Source organism: Falco punctatus (genome assembly GCF_963210335.1).
Source record: "Falco punctatus genome assembly, chromosome: 4".
NCBI classification, from domain to species: Eukaryota; Metazoa; Chordata; class Aves; order Falconiformes; family Falconidae; genus Falco; species Falco punctatus.
In genome coordinates, this window is record NC_137583.1 from 37,936,670 (window position 1) to 37,962,351 (window position 25,682).

General features: G+C 45.1%; 2 protein-coding genes across 7 annotated transcripts in view; both read right to left on the reverse strand.

The window, feature by feature from the left end:
- SEC14L5 (SEC14 like lipid binding 5) overlaps positions 1-18,621 on the reverse strand; it is a 43,002-nt gene extending 24,381 nt beyond the window's left edge. The window contains exons 1-5 of one of the 6 annotated variants that reach the window (XM_080387367.1): positions 18,497-18,621; positions 14,665-14,768; positions 14,411-14,561; positions 13,904-14,020; positions 12,667-12,742 (exon numbers count right to left, since the gene is read on the reverse strand). In XM_080387367.1, coding sequence (XP_080243493.1) covers positions 12,667-12,729 — 63 coding nt within the window. In that variant the 5' untranslated portion in view covers positions 12,730-12,742; positions 13,904-14,020; positions 14,411-14,561; positions 14,665-14,768; positions 18,497-18,621. The other 5 variants (XM_080387368.1, XM_080387365.1, XM_080387364.1 and 2 more) reach the window with 5 other exon arrangements.
- A 6,393-nt stretch (positions 18,622-25,014) lies between these two features.
- Positions 25,015-25,682, reverse strand: part of LOC308063854 (syntaxin-binding protein 4-like) — a 47,025-nt gene continuing 46,357 nt past the window's right edge. Inside the window, exon 22 of the mRNA XM_080387380.1 lies at positions 25,015-25,036. The gene's annotated coding sequence lies outside the window, so the exon portion shown is untranslated. The remainder of the gene's footprint in view (positions 25,037-25,682) is intronic.

Below are 25,682 nucleotides of genomic sequence, written 5' to 3' on the forward strand. Positions count from 1 at the left end.
ATATGTCTATAGACTCAGCCCTGGCAATATAACAAAGATAACAGTGGAAACACATCACCTAAATAGTGAAACATTTTCATATGTGAGAAAATATTAACGTGCAAAAGGGATTCTAAGTCCTTTGCTAATCTTCTTTGCACAACAACTCTAAAAAATACAGCAGCTGAAGATGCCTGAGATCATATGAAGGACAGCTGAAGCACCACGCTGCAGTCACAATACAGTTGTACTGTTAACATGCCATCATCACTGAAGACACTGACCCATCAGAATAGGGCAGCCCATCTTTTGCACCCAGCATCCTCTTATCAAAATCAGTATCTATACACAACAGCATATTTCTGCTCCAACAGAGAAATTGAGGGAAGTTATAAAGACAGAGAAATATTACAATTTTTTTTCAACCCATAGCCAGAACTAGCTGTTATGTTCTCCTCTGTGATTCTGCAGCAGAGTGCAAGGTGAACATCAGATTATCCCAGTCAAATGAAAGGCACAGAATACTTAATGTTAGCTTGTTTAATACTTCAGCTCCTAATCTGCCTGCATTTGCTCTTTTATCTCCTTACTGCATTAACTCTGCACTGACTAGTGTATAGGAACTATGAATTGTCTCTCCCTTCTCTGTCACTCCTTCCCCAGAAGGAATAACAGCAGTACTGTGCCACTACTTTCTCTTAAGTGCATACCCACAATATTTCTTTAAGTCATCAAGGTGGTTGTCTTAAGTCTTGAACAGGGTCAAATATAAATTTTATATATATATAAAAAGAATGGCTCCATGAAGCCACTCTCCCTTCTCCTAAACACCACTGGGATTAATATTGACAGGCAGAAGCAGCTCACACTGCCCACCTCCTGCAAATCCTCCAGCCCAAGCAAGCCAGCACATCACACCGAATTGCGGCTTGGGCTCCTTTTCCAGCATAATCAGTCTCTAGTATCGACTTCACACCAGATGGAACTGAAGAAAATCCCCAAGCAGTTACACTGTGGCAGAAGCTGCCTAGGCATGCCAGAGACTGCACACATACACTTCACCAAGCAAACTTCCTCAACAACCCAGTTCACAATAATTTCTTAAAGGTTCAGATCAGTGTGCTTTCTTCATACCCAAAACAACTATTTCACAAGAGATTGGTGGCTCAAGCCCTGCAGTGTCCTTCCTAAACCAAGCTGGTTTTCCCTAGAATGCTGCCAAAATAATTGTTGCAAAAAACAGTGCAAAGTGGTGGGTTTGATTTTTTTTTTTTTTTGTAGTGGACTGTATACAATGTAACCAACATACAAATGTCATTTAAATCTTTGCAGTCATCTCCCTCAGATTGAAATTACACTTCAAATTTCACAAGAGGGCTGAGTGAAGACAGAGGGATTTGGGATCTTGTTTGAACTCTCCAAGAGATTTTGCTTGGAAATATAACTGATTATTTCAGGGTGCATCTGAACTGTAAAAAAAAGAATAAATCATTTAGATATAGCTGACAGCCTGTTGAATTAAAAAATTCAGAAAATAGAAAATAAATGAAAAAAATTACAAGTGAAACATATTTTCTAGCTAAAAAAAAAAAAAAAGTTAAAACATGCAGGAAAGTCATAACATACTCAGGGTTTCAGTACTGTCAGATCTTCCTTTCACACTGAAGGGATGATGAGGGAAATTTGTGCAAGGTTGCAGCATGTGTTTGTGTGAATGTGCCCCTGGCACAACCTGCCCCGCTATCCCAAAGTGCCTCAGCAAATGTGTTGTGCGAATACGCATGGCCAAGCGGCCACAGGGTCTGCCACCACATGGGGGGCCTCCAGCCTGACCACAGAACCCCAGATTAGCCGTAGCACAGACAAGGCTATTTCAAGCTGTTTACATGGTGACCTCTGCATCCCAGCGCAAGACCCCTTAGTGCCACAGAAGCTGCCAAATAATTAATCACACCTAGCAATGATTAATCAACAGCAATATGGCTGACTACGAAATCAGTAAAGAATGCTTTGACCAAAGTTTTGCCCTGCAGTCTCCTGGGAGATGCGACTGAGTGGTTTTACCTATGCTGGCCAAACAGATCATAGGACCAACACTGTGACAGATGAAAATTGGCCTGAGAGAAGACAGTCTGAGAACAACAAAAGGAAGACACACTTCTGTTGGTCAAATACACAGTAACCAGTACAAAAAAAATGCATCTGTGAGAAGTTCTTGTTTGGCATCTGGCTGACTGACTTATACAAGCATCAAAACCAAAAAAATGACATTCCAAAGCCTCATAACCACAGAGGAAAGGGGAAACTGCCCTCCTCTACAATCCCCATACTTCACCTGCTTAACCCCTTTTCCCTCCAGAGCACAAAGGTCCTCTCTGAGTCCTTCACCTTCCTAGAACCAAGGTGTTACACATATCGACAGCGCAAGTGTGTCCTTGCTCCCCACTCTACTTTAATCTCCTGTAGACTGACAATAGCCGTATCACTGCTGTTGCCTATCCTATCCAGAGAACGTGGCCAGAGGGCAGGATCTTTTATAACAGCTACTCCTGTTTCTCCTCTGCAGGTTTCATCATCCTTTTCTATCGAGTGACCTTGAAATCAATTACACAACAGAGGCCTCAGGAATCCAAAACAACAGGGACATCCAAGCACTGACTTACTGCACAAAACAAAACACCTCAAAACCCAAACTCTCCTGCACACATCAAGACTCCTGGCAGTTTCTTCCACCCCAGTGTCTGCTGGGTCCCAAGTGGTTCCTACATGCTCCATCAAGAGGCAGCTTTTGTTAGATGATCTAGTTTCATACCTTAATATTCTAGAGGGAATGTTATCCTCTCAGTCTTGGGGCTGCATACTGACTTCAGGGCAGTAGTTCTGGCTTTGTCCCCACACCAGTCACCCAGGAGAGGTGATTCTTCAAGCCTCTCACTGATACACAGCAAACTATTTTGGATTCTCCCTATCAGCATACAGAGATCTTAGAGCAAAGTAAATATATAGAGGTTGCATGCTAAAAGCTGCTGTCCATGAAATCATGCAGAAACATACAGAGCTATTTTGGAACAGTGGTTGGCAGGAAAACATTCATCTTCTACTTGATAAGTGATGCTCTGAAGTGGCTGCACAGCCATCATGTCTTCAGGGTTTAGTTTGTTGTTGGTTTTGGTTTGGGGTTTTGTTTGTTTGATACTGGTAGAGCTTCCTTAGTGATGGCATCATGGAGAACTGCTGTTTCAGATTCAAGCAAGAGCACAGGAATGGAAAAACTATGGACTGATGCCAAGGTGAACTTGAGAAGGATCTTTAAGAATGTAAAAGCTCAGCTATTAGGGAAAATTACATTGAGTAGAACACATGAAGAAACTAAACTTTGGCACTTGATGTAGACAGGAATTGTTATAAGCAATTATATGAATATGTTACAAGGATAAGACTTCATCATTGTGCTAAGAGCTAAACCACTTCAAACTTCCATGACCAAACACAGAGTTTAAGTCTGTATTGAGATTCCTCAAGGTCATGTTACAGTCATGTGCAGTTTGCCAGGATAAAGGAAGAAAAATGTAGATCTGTGTTCAGATGAAATGAAAATGAGAAGATATGATATCAGGTTTTGAGCTAAAGATGTCCAGATCACGATCTCTTTCAAAAGAGACGATAAGAAGCAAGATAAGACCAGTCATCACTTAAGTACCAAGTGGGTGCATTTGGACTAGCTTTTGAGCAGCTCTGATTATACATAAATATCTCTCTCCAGATTCAGGTGTTTTCAGATTATGGCCTTCTAGGGAAAAAGTCATCATTTAATCTTGCAGTCCCTACTACTACTAAATCTCCATGCTGAAGGGAACCACAGAGTCTGCATACATATTCACCAGACACAATAATCCAGAACAGATACCAGCTTGTAGCTGATCACAGTACTGCAAAATAAAGTACGCATGGAACAACTGGCAGAGGGGAAGGATCAAATGGCTGTTTGGGGTACAGAAATGCACTTAAGTCAGGTAAAAGGGAAATTCATTTTAAAGAGGTGCAGAGCATCTGCAGAGTAGCAGAAAGTCTCTGGGGCCTGAGGGGGGAAAAAAACCAAATCACAACACTTTTGCTAGAAAGAAGAAAAAGATTTGCCAGTGAGAAGTCCACTGGACCACAGAACCCAGGCTACAAACATTGACCCAGTGTTCTCTCTCCCTGGACTACAGCCAATAATTTGCCTCATTTCTTCAGATTTTGGTGAAAGAAACAATTCAGGGAGCAGCAGCTGTCTGTTAGAATACAGGCACAACTGAGTGACACAGCAAACCTACTAAAACCAGGACATGCACTGCAGCTGCACAAAGCTAACTCACGACGTGCCTGACCTCCTGTCTGAGAAGAAACAATATCCATTCAAGCTATTCTGCTATGGCATTCTCTGCTTAGAGAGGAGAAACTTGGTGGTAGAGCAGTTTGAGTCAGAAACAGCACAGTGCGCTGTTTACAAACAGCTATGGAAATGGCACCTTATCCAGGAGCCATTGCTGACTGGTTGGACACATCTGCCACAGCCCATTGTGGAAAGAGACAGATACACTGAAATGGGAAGGCAAGGAAGCAGCCATCCCAGGTGACTAACACCTTAAAGAGCAAAACACCACAGCAATCAAGCGGCACATCACACACTGCTCAGTGAACCACTCCAAAATCAAAAGGGCTGGCTTACAAAGTAATGCCTAGCTGGAAGGACAGTGTGTTGTAGCCAGAAGCTGCTGTGAGAATTTACACAAATTAGCTGTGACTTCGGGTCAAATTTGGGCAGGTCACTGTGCTTAGCAGTTAAAAAAACCCATCCATGCTGGCTGAGATGTAACAATTGATGATGGTTGTAAATTTTCTCACCTCTTCTGGTCCCTGCTCAAGAGCTTATTACTTGTCTTCTGCACCTACATGTTAAGTAGAAGAGAGAAGGGTCTTCTAGCCATTACTGGAATACAAGATAATGGCGATACCTCCAGCTGCGTGCAGTGCCATTGAACTACAGCTTGCTTCAGAGTTCATCCGTTCCAGCACTAGACTGCACCGATCAGATTAAGCTTAAGACACAACTCACCCTTCAGGGAAATAAGCCTCCATGTTGCAGCTGGAGAAGGTGACTAAAGAAAACGGGCTATCCTGTACAGAATCTGAATTACTGCAAATCTTCTCTCCAATCCACACATGGTACCAGCACCATCCACTCCTAAACCATTCTTGCCCAGCAAATGGAATCTTAGCAGTGGCAATGCAAAGCTATCAGAGGCTTGTGTGATCCCCACAAGACACACTAAGCAGGGCAGATAGGCAGATGTTGCCAGCAGTTCTCCAAAACTCTGAATGAATGGAATGAGCAGTTCTTCCATCCAATTCCAGCAGCCGTGGTACACAGCACTTACCACACATTTTCTACTGGCTTGAGGGGAAATACCCCACACCATAATCTCAAGATAAATGTCAGCTCTTTGCTCAGCCTGACTATTGCTCACTCTCAACCTGCTTAATACCAGGAGGTGGTGGTGGTGGCAGGGCACAGGTACTGAACACATGAATACAGCTGTGAAGAATTATCCCAGCTGACACAGAGATCATTACTTTCAGACTTTTCTTGCCACATGCTTCTCAGCAGTAAGATGATGGGATATTTATAGTGTATCTTGACAGCATGATTTCAAACCATCAAGTCACATTGAAGCATCATGTCTTGAGTCAACACTAGATCCTCTCTGTAAGTGCGTAAAATGTTAACCCAGTAGCTTCTGCCAGTCACGACAAACTTACCTTCAAATCATGGCAAAAAGAAGAGACAAGGGAAACGGCCTTAAAATAACTGGCACAGACCATGGCTGCAGACAGACCATCCACATCCAAAGATGATTTCCCTGCACTCAAGAGGCAAGTTCTATAGACCTAACAATCCTGCCAGAGAGAGGAGGTTCTGTTTTGTAGGGGAGTATCCATTTCTTCACTATTGCTCAGATTACTACTGGGGCATTTCACATCATATGCAACATGGATTGAACACCTATTTGAAAAAAAAACACAAAACCTATTTTAAAATGTTTTCTCCCCTTGCACGCTGATTCTCTCTCAGTCTCTAGGGTACTGTCAACCAGAAATACCATTTCAGACAGTATCTGAAAACCGTGTCATTATCTACGTTGCAGCAACTCCAAAGCAGCTTTTGAGCACCGGGCATACGGGCTAAACGCTGCAGAGCTCTACTCTGTGCCATCTGCGGCTATCCAAGGACACAGTGGGTGGCAGGCCACTGCAGGAACCTCTCCTTTGGCACTCCTGCAGCTGCTGCACTTAGAGCACTCCAGTCTCTGTGCTGCTCTGCACAGCCCTCTGCTCAGCTGCACCATCACTGCTGCTTCAGAGGGATTCCAGCTGCCAGAACCCGTTCTGCTCTCCTTACAGCAAGTGCTCTTCTAGTTCCAGAGTTTGCACTTGAAAACAGAGGCTATGAACCAGCGTCAAATATTTTAGTTAAGATTGTACTTTCCTTTAAAACCAGCCTGTGACAATACTAGAATAATGACAACAACTTGGAGCTCCAGATGGGGATATTCCAATCTTTAATTGCAATTAGGTATACAGGAACCCCCAAAATGTATTGTGGTACATCTTATGTAGCAAGACAGCCACAGCCTTTACAAGACCTGTATAGGCTGTGAACACACACATTAAACTTGTCTAGCAAGGACCACGTTAGTTCTGCAGGTTTGTTTGGAGTGACATCAGTCTGCTTGTACATTATACTGCTTTCACACACCATGTTATCTGTTACCAATGTGTACTGCAAGCCATTTGGGGCACATCGTGGTGCCTACCTAGCAAAAGAGGGCTCACAGGTTCTGTTGCAAAAGCATCACTGCATCAGTCAGTGAAACATTGAATCTTTTAAGACACCACAGCATAACATAGGAGAGCATGCACAATATATCAGTATCTGAGCAGTCTCTGTATACAATCAATGTGCTAAATGCAACAGGAAAAAGTCATCAAATACAGCTACTGAAAGATCTAACATCTTTAACACAATGCGTGTTGATGCTGAAAAGGCACAAATAAAAATAATTTTGAAAAGGAGTATGGAAAGCAATTCTAGCTGTCAGGACCTGAAGTCCAGTATTCAGAGTATCTTCTCCTGCAGCTAAACCTGACGGCTAAAATAGCGCGGAGCTGCTTTCAATTAGACTGCATATACAAGCCTCCCAACACACCAAAAAAAGTTGGAACAATTGCAAAATAAGTGATGCATTTTGATTTTAGTCTTTCTGAATGTTTGACTCTTGCACATAACTGTAGGCCAGATCCTCAACTGCTGTAAACGAGCAAAACTTCAGTGGCTGCAAAGCAGCTTTGCCCGCATGCAAATAGATGGTGTAGTCAAGGCTGATCTGCTGGTGGATTATTCAGGGGCAAGAGTGAGGACCCCTGCCAAATCAAGTGACTATCATCAAGACTGCTTCAGCAGGGTCAGGCATGTGAGAAAGACATCTCACACTGGGACCACGGATGTTTGCTTTTGGTGGGCTACGACCCTGTGTTACAGGATGAGAGAGTAAAATCACTGGAGAAAGAATACCGTCTGCTGCTTACTCCATGTGAAGTAACTTCTGACTCTAAATAAACCTGCAACATTTGTAGCCCAAACTAAGTTTTCTAGTCAGCTTGCTAGTGCCCCCGACACCCAAATCGTACTGAGAAGAAACAGAAGTATATACCATTAATTTCCTAGTTTATCTTACCTGAAAAATAAGGAACTCCAGATCAGCTAAACACAAAGAACACTGAGTTGCCACTAAAACTAGGAAAGTCACAGAGCTGCTCGCAAGTACAGGTGGGCAGGCCAGGAGCTCAGATGAGCAACCTTTCGCTTGCATACACAGGCAGGGGAGTCATGAGCTGCCACCTAAGAGATCTATTGGGGAGTCCAAGTGATGCTCAAGAAATGCCCATATACCACATGTGCACCCACAGAACAACTGCCCCCCATCCCAAACTAATACTGCATTAGCAAAAGCACCCTAGACTGAAGAATACCACTCAGTGCAGTGAGAAACACACAGCACTACTGTCCGTGTGTGCATTTTCAAGAGATGGGGCTCTCAGCTGCTCATATGTGTCAACACATGCCCTGGGCAGCACCAAGAAATGAGGTCAAGCAGAAAGAAGCACTGAGTCACGTCATGCACATGTGGGGCTCCAGAGCAGTATTGTCTTAATCATAGAGTACAGCTGGTATACGCAATCAGAGCTGATGCTACTGCAGACTTCCAAATGCCTGATTTTTGTGCTGCTTTTTCAAAACCATGACATATTTTTTAGATAACGGTAGTAAAACTCTCAAAGGCTGCCAACACAAAGCTGATATACTGTATGCAGTAAGCTTAAGCATCGTTACACCCATATATTTTCACATGTACATATACCTTTTTAGCTTTTAACTAAACCCAGCCTTTAACCTACTAGTGTTATGTTTTGCAGAGCTTTCATTTCATATAAAAGAATCTCAGATAGCAAAGTAATAAAGGTTTGATTTGGGTCAAGTTATAACTACCTGCAAGCAGAACATTCCCCTTTTGCGGATCTGCATTGTTTACCATTCCCTTGGCATCAGGCTGTGCAGAGAAACCCCTCGCTTGCAGCAGAAACCGTAAATTGCTATTAGCAGCAGTAAGAGCCGAACATTAAGTGCATTGTAAATGTGGCAAGAGGACCAAACAACTGACAGAAGTGCTGTCATGAAGTTTCTCATTTACACCATGTGTAGTTTGAGTTGCTGCAACAGTGAAGTACAGAGGACCACGTAAGAGTCCTTGGGTGGGTTATTGCAGATCTGTAGCTTTAGGAACCATCCTAATCAAACTTAGTTTGTACTATAAAATATGTGAAAATGACAGACGTCAATTGCAAGTGTGAAGGCCTGAATGCACTACAACTAACAGGAACTAAACTCCCTACTACTTTCAAAGCTAAAACTCTCTCATCTAACTTAGTCATTCATTGGCCACAAATAATATTAAATATGCAATCTCTCCATTTCCTATACAAATATGCATCTTGGACTTGCTCACACAAATCAAATGCTCATCTCCATATGTCGGAGAAGGTTCACAGCAATTTACATTGAAGTTACCACTCATGAGCTATGTGGTAGACTTACCCCTCCTTCTGGATTTTTCCCTTATTATAACATTTCAGTAAAATCAATCTTTTAGCTTTAAAACTACTACACAAAGAAAACAAAAAGTATGTTTAAACTTGAGGATTTTCCTGGCCATAAAATAAAAATCAGGAGACACATGCAATCTCAAACCTGCTGATTTAGTTGAAGAAAAGACAAGATCAGGCCCAGAAAGGCATGGACAGCCCCTTGGAGGGAACAGCTCCATTTAAAAGGAGACACACAAGATAAAATGGAAGGGAAAAACATGACAAGATTACAAAGAATAACATTTTTGATCCTTGAACACAAGTGCAGATTAGGAACAAAGAAGGTGAAAATGTCTATGAATTTGGACAGGTGCAGAAAGGCCATCCTTTTTTTAAATCTTTTAGAAGGGAAGACTCTTCTAACAAGAAAAAGAAAATTCAGAACTCCTGAATAACCAGAATTGATAATTCCTTTTTACTTCCTCAGATGGACAAGATAGGCAAAGAGAGCAAGAAGGGGAATGTGGTCCTCCTTCCAAGGACCTGGAAGATACGTGAAATCTATTGCCTGCAAATACCAGAACACAAGCTGCAGAAGTATTAGTAAGCAGCAGTCTAGATCTATAGACAATTATCCAGAGACACACAATAACAAAGGTATTAACAGTAAAAGCACTGGCTCATCTGTCAAGCACAGCCCCATGCTGTCTAGACGATGAGCTGCACACACATGCACTCTGTACAAGTCCAAGGAAGATAAATTGTGTTCCTGATGGCAGGGCTCCACACAAGGTATGGGAAACACTGTGTGTTTGAACAAGGCCAGGAAGCAATTAATCATTTGCCTCATTTGGCTATGACAACCCTGTCTCTCAGACCCACATATGTGAATGAAGCACATGCACTGTTTTCTATAGTGGGGTTTCTATAGAACAGCTGAGGTTCTTGGGGGGAACCCCCCCCACACACACACTTTTCCTAACAAACTCCACTAACCTATCTCACGACATAGCCTGGAAGTACGACAGACTGCAGGAAGTATGACTCTCCCCATTATACAGACAAGGAATCAAGCACAAGGGTATCAGGCTGAAGGGAGCATTGAGACCCATAACATAAGGAGGTGTCTTGAGGTCACCCATATGACCTCTGCTTTCCTACCATTAACCACAGTATAAGACCTCAGCACTTCAAAGGTTCACACAAAGCATTTGAGGGGAGGAGGTGAAAGCAGCTTAGTATCAGGTTCCCAGTGCCGAGGAAACTGCTGTCAGATTTATGCTGAAGCAGATTAACAGCAATGCCACGTGCTGAGGAGCGAAACAGCTTCACTGTACGCCCACTCTCCCTGCAAAACTTCCAGCGACTGACAGCTAGCACCTGACAGCTCTGTGAAATCTGCACTGCCTCCACACAAATGGAAGACTCCATCTGAACACATGAAATGCGATAACAAATCCTACATCCAGCTCGGCCAGCATGGACTGCCACTAGATTGAGACACTACTTTATAATGCCAGTCTTCACAATAAAGCAGATCCTGCTGTGAACACATGATTTTCACAGGATGTTAGAGTGAGACTAAGGGGTCTATATTCAGCTCCCTACTCCACTCCACAGTCCTTTGGATGACCCTGGACAAGTAGCTTGATCTTAACTTGATCTTCATAAGAAAGAGGACCAATAATTTTGATAAGGTAATGGGAAGTTGAGTTTGCTGAACAACTAGAGGATGACATTTACAATTCCAGCCCTGAAATCCCAGGGAATTTCAAGTCTGGATATGCTGAAAAACTGAAAGCAAACAAAACTAAACCACTTGAAAAATAAATACCATCAAACCCTGGCCTTTAGGCATTCTGCTAACAAGCTTACAAAGGATTTGTCTAGAGGCAGCCCTCCTATATTAGCAGCCAATTTATTGACAGGCATCTGGTCTTAGGTTTATCTGGCTAATAATATAGACTACAGGAATGTGGAGAGGTATGCATTGAGCAAATACTACCAGTATCTTCATAGCAAGTACTGGTGTTTTATTCTAACACAGGATACACTGAGCCAAGAACACAGCCAGAAAAGTTTCACTACCACAAACATCAGCCCCAGACTACTGCTTGGTACACTTCTACAGCATGCTGCTGGCTTAGCTGTTAAAAGACATGGCAAATCTGGATAAGACGGCGGGGGTTGGGGTGGGGGGTGGTGGTGGTGGTGGTGAAGGGAGGGGGGATCAGGGACCGAGACCAACTGTCAAACAAAAAAAAGTGTTAATTTTGATGATCAGGGTGCAAAGTGAATGGCAACCACTCTCAGCTGAGGAACTGCTGCTATCTTTGGGGTCCGTTATTCACACTTAGGACCCAACAATGATACTCTCCCCCTGTTTTAATTATTGAAATAGAAGCCTGGAGGCAGTTTTGGATAAAACAGATCTTATGGCACTTAATTCCCAGGAACCTGGAAGAGACAACATTGTCAAGAGGAATGCAACATATTACATCAAGCTGTCCCTTGAGCCATGGGAAGGATGTCAGCTACCTGAACTGACTATAGATTTCCATCTTCATTCTTGATCTCTAATAGACTAAGAAAATTGTTGTCCTTGTTCAGCGGGGAAGGGAGCCAAGGGAGAAAGCAGCAGACTAAAAGTGGCCAATACTAGTCTCAGGGATCCCTACAGTAAACTGACATGCCCAACAGATTACAAAACAAAGCTTTGCAAGCAGAGTCTATAAGCAAGCATCTCCGATAAATGCCCAAATGCTCAGTGCTACCACCCTTGAAATGCAAACAGCAAACCTTTCAGAAGGATATTTGACTTACACCTTGAAGAGCAGGGACAAAGTCCAGAATATCACAAATGTCTTTAAACTCTACCCAAGGAAGCTGCCATGGTCACATTAGCTTTCTGCATCACCAGCGAAAGAACTTCAATTACAGCCCCCAAGCCCCTTGTTGAAACCACAAAATTTGGCATGAGCTCTCAACATTTCAATCACAGAGTAAGCAGGGAAGAAGTATACGTAAGAACTTTTCTAGCTTTTAACCTAATCAAAAAGCTTGGTGTGATTTAGAATCAAGTTCTAGATACATACACCCTTCAATACTGATTGGGGTCATATCTAGAGAGATTCTAAACTGAATGGCATTTGGTGCTAAGGCAGAGACAGTGTCTGGCCACAAACTGACCCTGCCTACCCGAATATCACAATCTTTTCCTTCCTTGTGAAAGAATAATGATAGAAAGTTGTGTTTTGTTAGGGTTTTTTCCCCTCTAATGACTAAATTGCCTCTCTTAAAATACTGAAACGTTGATTCTTTTTTTTCATGGAAAATTGAAGAAAGGACAAAAAGATAATAAAAGCTAAACCTCTCTTCCCGCAATGTACCCATAAGGTTGCCATAAAGACACACAAGCGAAAACCGCAGTCCCCCACCCCCACTGGCGTGAGGTCGCAGCCCTTAGCAGCTGGAGAAGTAAAAGTGCTGAGTATTACTTACTGCCATGACGAGCTCAAAAGGATATTTGTAGACTCGAACTGGGGACTGGTATTTCTGCACCATTTTTACTACACACCTGTAATAGAAAGAAATTGGAAAATTTTAGATCCCTTACGCCAAACACTGCAACATATTCTAGCAATTTTCACAAACAGACCTTACTAGAAGCCTTAACTCTCTTACAGAGAGGAGGAGACGTTAGGTAGAGTATCTCGCTTAGCAAGCCAGTGGCAGAGACAGAACAAGAGGCAGGTTCTGGCAGTCCCAGTCCAGTGCTGTGTTCAGTACGCAGTAGCGTCCTTTGCTGCTTCCCAATGCTACTGCAGCAAATTCAACTTCGAGCTCCAACAAAACTCATGATAATTAAAGCACAAAACAGAGATGTAAAGCCAGACTCAATTGTACTCTGGAGAAGGAGTCTGTCTTAAGAGCCTTGCAAAGCTTAAATGGCGATTCTTCCCCTTATCCCCCTTTTCTGCATTACATTTGTAATCATTATGCAAAATCCCCCTTGTTGAAAGCTTCCACAGCTTCCCGTATTTTGGCATTTTAAATGCTTTTGTGCACAAAGTAGCATTCAGTTGTTTTAACCCACTAAAAGAAAGGAAAAAGGAAACAGCATGCTTAAAGAACATGCCTGATGCTAAGCTAGCAATCACATCCCACTGACTGGATGCCCACTGCTTCCAGCTGAACTAACGAAATAATTGCATGCAATGGAAACAATTCAGTCCTCAGCATTTCATTTCTCTTAGCCACCTCTCACTGTTCTCATCAGGATTCCTCCCTCAGACTCTCTTGCTGGGGTTTTAACCCTCAAATATGCATCAATAACCAGCATCTCAAGGAAACGCACAAAGCATTAAAAAAGGTTATTAGGCTGCTTTCTGCAATTCCTTTAGGTTCCTTTACATTGCTCCTATTAATACCATCTATGAACATCAGAAACACAAAAGACTGGATAGCTGGTTTGAGACACTATGCTGATTCCACCCCACTCAAATTCCACTGCTTAAGCAGACACGGCCCTCGGCAACATGACGCAGTGTAGCACGGAACTCAACAATCAGAGCACTAAGACAGCTTATCCCTGACACTTTAAGCCCAAAAACGGAGGTGAAACATGAATTAGAAGGCGAACGGCGATTCTCTCTCAGAAAGACTGCTGCAAAATGCCATCACACAGTAAAATCTAAGCAAAGAAAAGGGGAAAAGAGACATTAAAAAGTTTGAGTACCTGGGAATGGGGAATGTTTGTAGAAGAAGGGTCTCACAATCAGTTGTGCTGCAGAGGACCACATTATCCAAGGAACAATGTTCAGGACTTGCTGGATCTCTATGAGTCTTACAGGTACTAGAAGCCAGTCCATGCAGAACAAGTTTACGCAGAGCAAATGCATCAGCAGAGCATCCAGCTCAAACTGAAGTGAGCGGAGCAGGGACAAGCAAACACCCAGGAAGCCCAGGCTGCTATCACATATCAGATACCCGACCCAAGAGGCACGGGGCACCTTGTAACGTAACGCTGTAATATGATTATGCAAGCGCAATACCTAGGCTGTGCGGGAACCTTCCAAGTAAGTGCAAATATAGCAAGAGAAGCCTCATCAAATGTATTTAACTGCGATCTTGCTCCCTGTTCTGACCCCACCTGCTAAACCAGGAATTCTTGCACCTCCCTAGAAGGGGGTCAGAGATCTCTACAGGAGGAAGTCTCAGGAAAGACCAGTCAGTCTAGAATCACCTGGACTGGAAACAGTGTCACCAGCAACAGAGCAACGGGGCGGCACAAGCTGTAGTTCAACGGCCTTAACCATGCTGCTTGGACAGATCTTTTACTCCCTGGCAGCTGCAATACCCGATTGCCACAGGTTTATTGCCCTGTACTTCTGTAACTGAGAGAAGTTTGAGAAAAAGAGTCCATGACTATTATATCCACGGGAAGCTGCAGAAGAAAGACAGCTGGTAATTCACATGTGCCCTACAAACCTTTCATACCTTGGGGACAGTGTAATGGCAGACCTTCTATACTCTCTCCTCAAAATAGAGCTGCGAGACAGACATTCTGCTTCTCAAAGCAAGAGGGACTCCAGCTATAACTCCTAAAAAAAAAAAAATAATCAGAAAAGGTAGTGAAAGGTAGCTACTCAGTACACAATATACTGATGGGTGAATAGCACTGATAATGATGTAGGATTTTTCAGGTGTTACCACTGGGCAGCTGGGCCATATTAGCTAAAGACATGCAACTTCACAGGGCTTTTGAACCAAAAAGACAGACATGTTTTTAAAGTTATCTCATGTATTCCACCCAAATTATAAACAAATATGTTCAACCACCTCATAAAGAAAACCAGACAGAAACTACAGAATACGTCTGCTCCTTAAACATCCATCCTTCAACGCCAGCCTCTCCAGTGGCCCAGGCTAGCTGCTCTATTTTGTATTTCCATCTGGTTAAAAGCACATATTAGGAAACACAGCTCAGCTGAAGAGAAGTGACTCACTAAACTACAGCTAGATCACTTAGAAACCCCAATCCACAGCCAAACCTGTAGCCATTCACTGGGTAACACCAGGGAAGAGCACGATTTCAGTTGGCAGAGCCCAGTGCAGTTGTAAAAACTCAGAGAGGCTAGAGCTGTCAATGCAGGGAAGCGGCATATCTAGTTAACAACCACCTTAACCGTCCCAATTAGACAGTAAAAGTGTTTCAGTTATTGCATACCTGAACACTGAAAACCACAGCAGCTACATTTCACAAAGCATCCCGTGACATGCTGACAGCAGTGCCAACAGCACGGAGACTCAACAGCCTGCAGCTCCCTGCAGAGTCCAGCTGGCCTGCGTACCCCCTTTTGCTACAACCCATACAGCAATTCACAGATGAACCAAACCCTAGAAGGCAGAGAGTTAAATATAAGCTTGAGATACACCAGCTGGCACTGTACCAGGGGAAAGTGGGCACGGAAGAGGGCATGAAATGGAAGGATATGAACCCCGATGACACACGCATTTCCCTGCTGTAACTTCAGTAGCATTTCAGAGAAATGGTGAATCCTTAACAAGAAGTGGCACACATACCGCATGCAAAGCTACCACGACATATTAGCTGAGCTGGAAGACTGTGAGGGCTCCCATGAGGAATACACATTGCTACACACACAGCAAAGGGAAGAGAGGCAGTGATATTAACTATATGTTTCTATTTTATTTAGAATCATGCACTACATCCCTGAGGGTTTTTCCATATGCTTAACTTTTATTCTACCATTTGTAGGAGAGGCTTACTTAACAGAATACAGGCAAATAGTTGGAAATCAGAAACTGAGTTTATATATTAAATATACATAAAGCCCTGAGTCAAAGCCTCCAAACCCCTGCTTCTCATCCAGGCTAGTATGAAGTCATTCAGCTCTTTCCACATTAGAACTGCCTGTTGGATGGTCAAACTCACCAGCAAGTGACTTTATTACTTCTCCCACCCGTGGTGGTTTCTTTTCAGCTGAAAGAGAACAACCAAGCAATTTTTTTGTTTTGTTTTTGACAAAGAACTGCTGAAAATAGAAGAATTCCAGACTTCCTCAAATACTATTGCAACATGTGAAAGCCAGCTCTGGCACCCAGCTAAGCTGATATTTCCAGTTAGAAAAAGGTGGATTCTGCAGGGCCGTAGTCTTTCCTCCCCCCTTCTACAGTAAGGTGGAGAGAAAGTTGTGTGATGTTTCCTCTGCCTGAAATGCCTTTCACTTAAGTAGACAATGACATAGTAGCTGATACTTTACACAATAATAAGATGGTACCAAGCTGTAGGATGTTTGTTAGAGCTCTTTCACATAAGAACTTGAGAACAAGTCTCTCATAGCTCGATAGGAGGGAGCCTCAAAGGGGCTCAAAGTGCCAGCATAAGCCTTTTTTTCTATCTTTTAGAAGCAGACATCTTCTTAGGTGGGCCTTCATCTTACACCCACCCCCCCACGAACCACCTGTGGTGCAGGGGTGAAGCAGCACAGAGGGCTGCAAGCCAGTGGACTGTTGTGGAGCCTGGCCACCACTCTGTACACCTTGCAGAGATGCCCAGAGTCCTGTTGCAGATTATAATCAAAGACAAGCAACACAAACATTCACACAGCAACATTCACACGTTCTTTACAACACAATAAGGAACAGCCTTTTTAGCTGAGATGGGAAGAAGAAAAAGGAACAGCGTACAGCATTCTGCTCTCAAAGGCTTGTAAAGCTAGCAGTTTTTTCCATGTATGTATCAAAATAAGCTCCACGGCTAATACTTCCACCCCTTCATCTCGTAAATTAATTTTCTCACCAAAGAGCCACCACTGACCTTTTACGCACAGCCACATGCTAAATCCCTGGTCCTTGCCAACCTGCAGCAGTAGATAAGCTTTCCTGAAGGAAAGCCCCTCATTCCTCACCTTGCTACTCCATAGGAAGTCACACTATGCCATTTTATCCATCAGCTCTAGTGCCAACAGTTCAATATTCAAGTTCAATTTACACAGGGAGACATGCTTCAGCTTAACACATAAACCAAGAGCAGGTCCAGTCAGCCTGTCACTTGTCAGCGTAACAAAGCACCAACACAAAATTTCAGCTCGCCTGAAGTTTGCAGTCATTTTTCCTTGGGACACAGGTCACTGTACACGGCACACTTATTAGCCCAACGAGACAAGTGGGGCCACCAGCACAACCCTCCTCTCACCATCCGCAAGCCGATTTGACTACTTGGAGGAGTTAAGCCAAGTGACCCAGAGAACAGCACATGCTTGGTTTAACCCTGCCCTAAAGCCAGTGGGGTTTTATACAGAAGCTGACCCAAATACATCAATACATTCAGCAGCACTTTACCAGGGTCAGCCTTTGAGTTTACAAATACTTCAGGGGCAGATTTTGGGGTCTGTTTTTTTTTTTTTTTTTTTTTTTTTTTTTTTTTTTTTTTGTGGGTTTGTTTGGAGTTTTTTGTGTGTGTGCGCGGGTTAGGTGGGGTTTGTTGTTTGCAGGTTTTTTTGTGTGCTTGTTTTGTTCGGTTTAGGGGGTTTTTTTGTTTGTTTGTTGGGTTTGGGTTTTTGTTTGCTTTGCTTTTTGGCCTGGTGGGTTTTTGACGCTGTTGTTGGTGGGGGAAGGGCGTTGTTTGGTTTTTGGGTTCTTTTTGATTTGCAGGCCCAGCGAGAGCACAGCCCCCGGGGTGCCGGGCCAGGGGATGCTGCCCACACACAAAAGGCACCGGGGTCCCACTCGCGGCCCCCTCCCTGCACCCCGCGTGTGGGCTGCTCCGGCCCGCACCACTGCCAGCGAGGGGCCAGCCAGCCCCTACCCAGCTTCCCCTAAACGGGCTGAAACCACCAAACTTTTTTAAATTTATTTTTTAAATTAACCTGACCGCCCCCCAGCTGGCCCAGCCTGCCGCTCACCGCCCCCTCCCCCCCGGGTTTTTACCCGCTCCCTCCCAGTCCCCGCAGGATTATGACCCCGGCCCCCCGCCGTGCAGGTAACGGCCCCCGTGCCCCCGCACGAAGGGCCCGGGCACACGGCGGCCGCCCCTCAGCCCCCCGCGCCGGGACGAACCTGACAGGGCGGCCCGGAGGGACCGCTGATGGGCGGGCACGGGGGAGAAGGGGGTACAACGGGAGAACGGGGAGCTAAGAGGGACGGCTGAGGGGGGCAGAACGGGGGGCTCGGGGAGGGGTCTAGGAGGGGCAGAACGGGGGGCTGAGGGGGGCAGAAGGGGCGACAGCGGGGAGCCGAGAACGCGGGGTGGAGGATGGGACCTATCGTGCCCGACGCGGCCGCCCCCCGCCCCACACCCCCTCACCGCGGAACCCGGCCGGGCCCATCCCGGGCTGCGCTGCCGCCGCCGCTGCTGCCGGCTCCACGCGCCGCTTCAACCGCCGCGCGCCGGCCCCGCCCCGCCGGCCGCCCCGCCCCGCCCCGCGGCGCCGCAGAGCGCTGTCCATTGTGCTGCGCGGCCCCGCCCCGCGCACGTGCCCCCGCCGCCATGTCGCGGCGCGGCGCTGAGGCGAGGCCCGGGCCTGGGGGGTCGGTGCGGCGGGGCCGGGTCCCTCGGCCAGCGCGGCCGGGCCGGGCGGCGGGGCCGGGGCAGAAGGGCCTGGCAGAGCACGGTGCGGCCACCGCGGCGGTGTGGCCACAGGCTTTAGCAGGAGGTTTCGCACTGGCTGCCTGCTGGGCTGTAGCCGCGGGCCTGGCGCTGCAGGCCGAGCGGGGTGGCTCATGGGATGTAGCGGGGTTTAACGTAGGACTGTTTTCTGCCTTAGAACAGGAGGTGTGCAGGGAGATGGGCTCAACCTGGCCTACAGGGCAAGCTTCCCGAGCTGGCATCTGTTCCTTGCGGAGGAGGAACCCACTCAGGTCTGGGCTGGAGGAGGCAGAGCCACAGCTTGTCCTGGGGCAGATCAGATCTTTGTGAACCAAGATGCCTGATCACGTCAGTCCTTAAACTCTTGTCATTGCATTGTACGGAGGTTTGCTTTATTATGGGACTCATTAAACAGCTACAAACTCAGCACTTCGAGCAAACGTTCCCGTAACTAAATTCTCCCTTAGGTAACAGGTAATCATCCAGCTCAGTGGCATTGAGAAGGGTGCTGGGGTGTGTTCTGACCTCTCAGCCTTTTTTTCTGTCACCATCTTTGAATAGCTGTACATTGTTTCATGAACGCTGGGGAGATTGCACTTGTGCTGTGCTTTGGAGTGTATGGTGAGGCTGGACTCTCTTCATCGAACCGTGAGGCTGTAGCAGGTAGTTGTCACCGCCTGGTGAGGGTCCTTGAGAACACAGCTCTACTGGAGGAAAGGATGCCTGTGCAGCCACTTTGGGGCAGGAGAGACAGCTGCTGAGCAGGTGCATGGTCCTGGGTGGGAGGAGCACATGCCATCAAGGAGTGATGGAAGAGCAGGATGTGGGAGACCAGCCTGCAAAAACCAGCACCTTCAAAGCCTCCTTCCAAGATCTCCCTAGGGACCAGCTGCCACTTTGCATGATGTTATTGAAAAACATCGCACTCACATTTAGTGCTGCTTTTTCTTTTCCTGTCTCACCAGTTCTAGCTGTAGAGCATCCCCTTATCTGGGCAGGCATTTCAGGAAGCTGCAGTCCTATTTCTTATCAGCAATATTTCCTGAAATGCTGTCTCAAACTGAGGAGACCAGCCTGACGCTGCTCTGTAAACAACAATCCCACAGAGCTGTCAAATGTCAAAGCACTCAAGGCTGCAGCCTGCAGAATCAGAGCAGGCAGCTTTTCCTAGAGACCTTCACAGCACAACTGGGCATTGAAAGCCACAAAGTTACCCAAAGCCTGCAACATCTATGTTCACTGTATAAATAAATGCTGTCTTTTCCCATTTGGAATGCAACTTTTTTTCCAGACAAATGGTATTTCTCTCTCATTCCTCAATCACTGTTAAATTTTCATGGAGAAAACAGAAAAAAATAAAATACCATTTCCGTCTTCTTGCTACAAAACTTACACCAGCCCATTACTACTTTGTGACCTAATTGCAGTAGTTTTCCTTTGGTTCTAACCGTAAAAGCTGGTCGAGATTCTGGCAAGTAACATCCCATCCTTTCCTCTGCTGGGCAGCCCTGACTGTAATTCCTGTTTTCCAACAGATAATTTCTCCTGTCGCCAAAAGATCACCATGGCATTTTCCGGTGTCAGTAGGCTACATTTTGCCTTGACACAGAGCCAACTCTCCCCTGGCATTCCCAAGGGCCATGAAGACTCTTGCTGTCCTTCCACCTGCTAGGACTGGGTGCTTGCCTCGAGGGCTGGTGTTCAGCCCTCGGTATTTCTTATGGGAGCTGCTCAGAAAGAAGTTCTCACCCCATAGCAGCCCAGCCCAGGAACTCCTGCCAGTCCCTGCAGTTAGGAAGGAGAGCGTCTGCCAGGAAGGACGTCTGGTCTGGAGATACCATTCAGCCTCCACTTCCCCCATTGCAAACTCTCTCTTCCTCCTAACTTTTATGCCTTAACTATGGGCATAAATTTGAAAAATTCAAGATTCAAGTGAGCTGGTGCATCATGCGCAGAAAAAACCTTACAGGGTTTGTTCATGGTATTGTAACTCCTATTTACCTCATTACGAAAACAGTTGACCTCTGAAGAAGCTGCAAAGGACATTTCTGGCAATGCTGTAGTCAGCCAGTCCAGAAAATTCTCTGGACTGTCTTGGAGGTGCTGGGGTACTCAAGCCTGTGCAGAAGAAAGGTCACGGTGTAGCAGAAAGGCAGCATCATGCAGCCAGCCTGGCTCTTTCTGCACTGTCACACTAAGGTGCTTTCCAGCCCTCCTTCACACGTGTTCAACAACCCTTAGAAAATCAGCATTGTTTAAACATTAAAGAGTGTCTTTAAAAATTCAGCAGCAAAGTTCACCTGCTTTTTAGAGCCATATTTAAAGTGGCGTGGAAGTGTATTTCCACTGTCTGGAACTGGGCTTTGGTCCAGCCCATGTCACTGAGTGGAACTGGGAGAAAGAGGAGGCTCTGCAGCCTCCAGCACTGGGAGCAGACACGTTAGTCTACTCCACAGCAGTGTTCAGGGCTAGCTTTCATCTCTGCTACCCCTACATCTCTGTAGAGAAGCTTTTTAGCATTTAACCTAGCTTTGTTTCATGAAAGTTAAGCAAAAGTTGGATCTGTTGTTTTGAGAGCCAATAAAAGTTAAAATGTTGAGGCTTTCTTCACTGAAAGGATGGATCAGCAGTACCTCATACCACACCATTCGCCAGATCCTTTTGTGTCAGAAGGTTGCGTGCTGGATCCTGTGGGTCCCTAGGGCTTTGCCTTCCCCACACCACTCAGAGAAGCTGATACTGTCAGTCCCATTTTTTTTTCTCATGCAAAACTGAGCTGAAATGTGCTGCCCAAGGTCACACAGTGAGGTGGCAGAGATCACTGGCAGAGATGAAACTGGAGATCAGACGAGCTCTAGTCCAGCACATTTACAGCAGATTCTGTTACGTTACCCATCAGACTGCAGATAAACAGTGTGCTAATGGCTCTCTGCTACATTCACCTTTCAAGATAATACCTAGGTGGCTACCTGCCCAACCTTTCCCTTTTCTGCAGCTGTTAAAATAGCTAGATAGTCAGATCTTGGTTTGTTTTTTTGTGTTAGGGAGAGAGGTCTCCCAACCTCTGACCCACCAACACAGTTAAGAACTGAATTTCTGCTTTGCATAAGAAAAGTACAAAATAAAACCATCACATCAGTGATACTGAAGCCCCAAAGCTTCCAGGTCAACAGCTGACCACGCTGATGCTCTTTAAATGCATCTTTATGAGCTTATACCCATATAATGTGTTGAACGTGGTCTATTATGTCCATTTATGGGGTCTGTTTGCGTTTTCTCCGGTGGCTCATAAAATACTTGTCATTTTCCATCTTATCCACTCAGGAAGATCTAATACCATGCAAGACCCATTTTTATCAGAAATACTCTTCCTTCTCTTCCTCATTTCTGTTCAGTCATACTGGGACCCTCTCAGACAGATACAGCACATTGTGACAGCAGCATATCTCCACAAGCTTACAAGCAAGCCATAATACTGCAAATGAAGACAGAATTCAGCTTTCTACTAGACAGGCCCTGCATGAATAAAATGCATCCTGTTTAAATGTCATATTCCCTGACTTCTCTGCACTGTTTGCTCCTTTATGCATTTCCCATTTTGCCTCTTGGAAGCTCCGTGAGGAGACATCACCCCGTGACTTGCTGAGTTCTGCCCAATTCCACTTGCCTTGGAGTAAAGCATGACACAAGTTTGTTATTCTGGGTCACCGAAATCAACATCACCTCCAGGAGCACAACTCTTATCCTAGCTTAGCTTTCAACATTGCTCTGAAAACGTAGCAGTTAATAAGACCACTATTAATAGAGACTGGAAAGGTTTCTGTGCTTGAAGCAGAGGCAAAAGGAACGTGATAAATTCAAAGAAAATAATGGAGACCAGCTAAGAAATATGACTGCTTTGGAAAGCACACAATGCTTGGTCCTTGCTTGATGCAACGATCTCCCGTGGCTGATAGGAACCTGGAGGATTTCTCTTCCAAAGAGGTTGCCAGTAAGCTGAGAGTGCAGAACTGTCTGGGCTTTTTAAAAGGTTAATATCTTCACAGCTCTTTTACTAGCAGACAGCTCAGGATACAAAAAATACAGCAGCCCTGGGTCAGCATCTTGCCGTTTCCAGCCTTTGCCACGTGTTAGCATCAACTGCACAAATGTTTGTTGTGGTTTGCCAGGCTTGTCTCATCCAAGCCCTCACCTCACCCGCTGCGATACTTTTATACAAAATTTTCTCTCTTGGGACATTAAAATACAAATTACTTGACTATGGAAGCAACATTGAGTATATTCTCTTTCAGACCATGCAGCTGACCCTGCTGGGATGGGACTGGCCTGTACCCTTCCAGCACAGGTGGGGCTCAATACTCGTATTTTGAGAAAATCACATGATTACAAAACTGTTGACTTCCACAAGTTTGGCCTAAATAGTTCTGTTTTCCCCGTAACATGTTCCTTTTCTACCAGGTTTCTGAAGCACCACTGGGTATACGTAATGACACAGTACGGCTGAAGACCTGCTACTTCCCAAAATCTTGTTTGTACTGTTCTCTGGCAAGTGTGGTGAGCAGGGGCTGGAGACATCTCCCTAGGATGCAACCTCCAGCCAAATGTCTTTTGAAGACACCCTGCTAGGAGCAGATTGGTACCTGCCGTATAACCCCAGGGAACTGGAGATGTTTTTCCTAGAGACAGGGTACACCAAACTGGTGAGACTGGATTTTGCTCTGTGCACCCGCATCTGTCTTCTTGCAACTTTGCCCTGCCTATATAACATACAAGATGAGAACAAATCCATAGGGCTAGTAACTCCAGTATTTGCTATCACTCCATCAAAACAGAGAACACTGGGGAACAAGATATTAACCATAGGGTATCCCAAGATTAATGTTTTTTTAAAAAGTATCTCCTTCCTGGGAATATTCTTTGTGAGTGGTCCAAAGAATTAAGTTTCCTTTTAGAAGTCTTTTAATATATATTCTGAGGCATGCATTCAAAAGATTTAATTTACCCTGAGCTATGAAATTAAGTTTAACCAAAATTTCAGACTGGCTGTTTATGCAGCTGTGAAGTTTCACCACACAGTTACTGTTTTAGCAGTCCAGCAATATCTTTTGAGTGCAGTAGTTACTGGGGAGGGTCATGATTTTTCCTAAGCCTTTATTTTAGGCTATAAAGGAGCACATGCATTGAACTCCCACAAAGGAGATTTGAAGTAATCAAAAATTCTGTGTAAAAGCCAGAATGCACCCCATTTTCATGCAACTTCTCAATGCATCTTGCTAGGAGCTGCCAAAATGAGAGGGAGGAAAAAAAAGGGCTCAGGCAGGGTCTTTGTCCCAGAGATGCTGTACGCAGCAACTGCAGTCAGAGCCCAGAAAGCAAACGCGTTGTGAGTAGTGTTTCCATTTTATTTTCCAGACCTTCTGTTCATCTTGGATCTCTACCCCATTCATTGCTATTTTGCAATACAATCTTGCATCACGTGTATCTAATTTCCAAGTGTCACTGCAGGCTTTATTGAGCTACGTTCACTATGTCCTCTCTTGCATTCCAGGGAGTGCCTGGTGCTCAGCAATAGATGGCCACCGGCAGCATACAGCTGGCTATCTCTGCACTCAGTCCAGCCACTCGCTGAGATGGCACTTTCCCTTTCAAGCATTGCAGCTGGGATAAGCTATACAAAAAGAATAAAAAGAGAAATACCTATCCCGAACAGCTAGGACGCTACAGATTAAGCTGCTTTGATTACAGTTGCTAAATATACTTTGGTTTTTCAAATGAAACACCAAAAGGAATCTGTTGGAGACCCCTGAGTCCCTCAGGTACGTTCATGCTCCTCTCACTACCCAGAATACAAGCTCTAAAAGGCTGCCAGTGAAATCCAGGCCCTTGTAGCCTCTTGAGAATATTTTTTCCTATAAAGCTGCAAAACCGTGAGCAAATAGCCTTGTATGATAACTCAGAGGTAGACACGCAGGGGAGGTTGCTGAAAAAGTCTTGGGTAGTCAGGAAGAATTAGTCTCGTGTTAGAAAGCTTGTTGCTCGGTCTGGTTTGCCTGGAGGTGGAAGCACTGGTGGTGTGTCCTTCCCCTCTCCTGGCCCAGGAGCAGCTGTGTTACGGACAGCGCGGCTCGGAGCGTGGGCAAGCAGTGTGAGGTTTATGTAGGCGGCTTAGGCAGTTCGTTGGTTGAGCTTGGTGGCTGCGGTTGATCGCTCTTGGTCTGGCTTGCAGGAGGGGGCCACGTGGTCTTCTGATGAAGATGGCTGAAAACGAGAAAGAGGTTTTACGTAGTTTGGGAGAAGGACGCAGAGGATAACATGATGACAACGCCGGTTAGGAAAGACGAGTGGGCCACGGATCTCGTATGGCTAGTGGATAGTGCTGGCCACCTGTTTTGTCTGAGAATGCTCTTCATAACCTTGAACTCGTGGTTTGCAAATGCCTGCTTTTTACCTAACTAAAAACCTGTGCTGGCAGATCTTCAGCTCGAGTTAAGGTGATCAGCTAAGACAGTAGATGTTTAGGTCTCAAATTGCCCTTTCAGCAGATATATTTAGGACATGGCTCGGTTAAATATAAGCCATTTAAGAGGTTTTAGGGAAATTCTTAAGATACTGAAGGTCCAAAATAAAGCTCCCCTTGGCCAGGGCTTCACAGCATCTTGATACCACAACATAAAAGATGACACATTCAGTGATGCTTTTTTCCTTCCTCAGAACTCACAGTGGTCTAAAAAATGCCAGCTAGACAAGCCATAGAACTGCAAATTCCCATCTGGCCTGAAGGAAAAAGAACATTTCAGAGAACAAAAGAGAGATTCAGGAATTCACACTGTACTTCACTGCAGGGTGGGAAGTCTCTTGCTGTCTAGGAAGAGACGTATTTCTCTCATATGGCCATCTGGAGGCC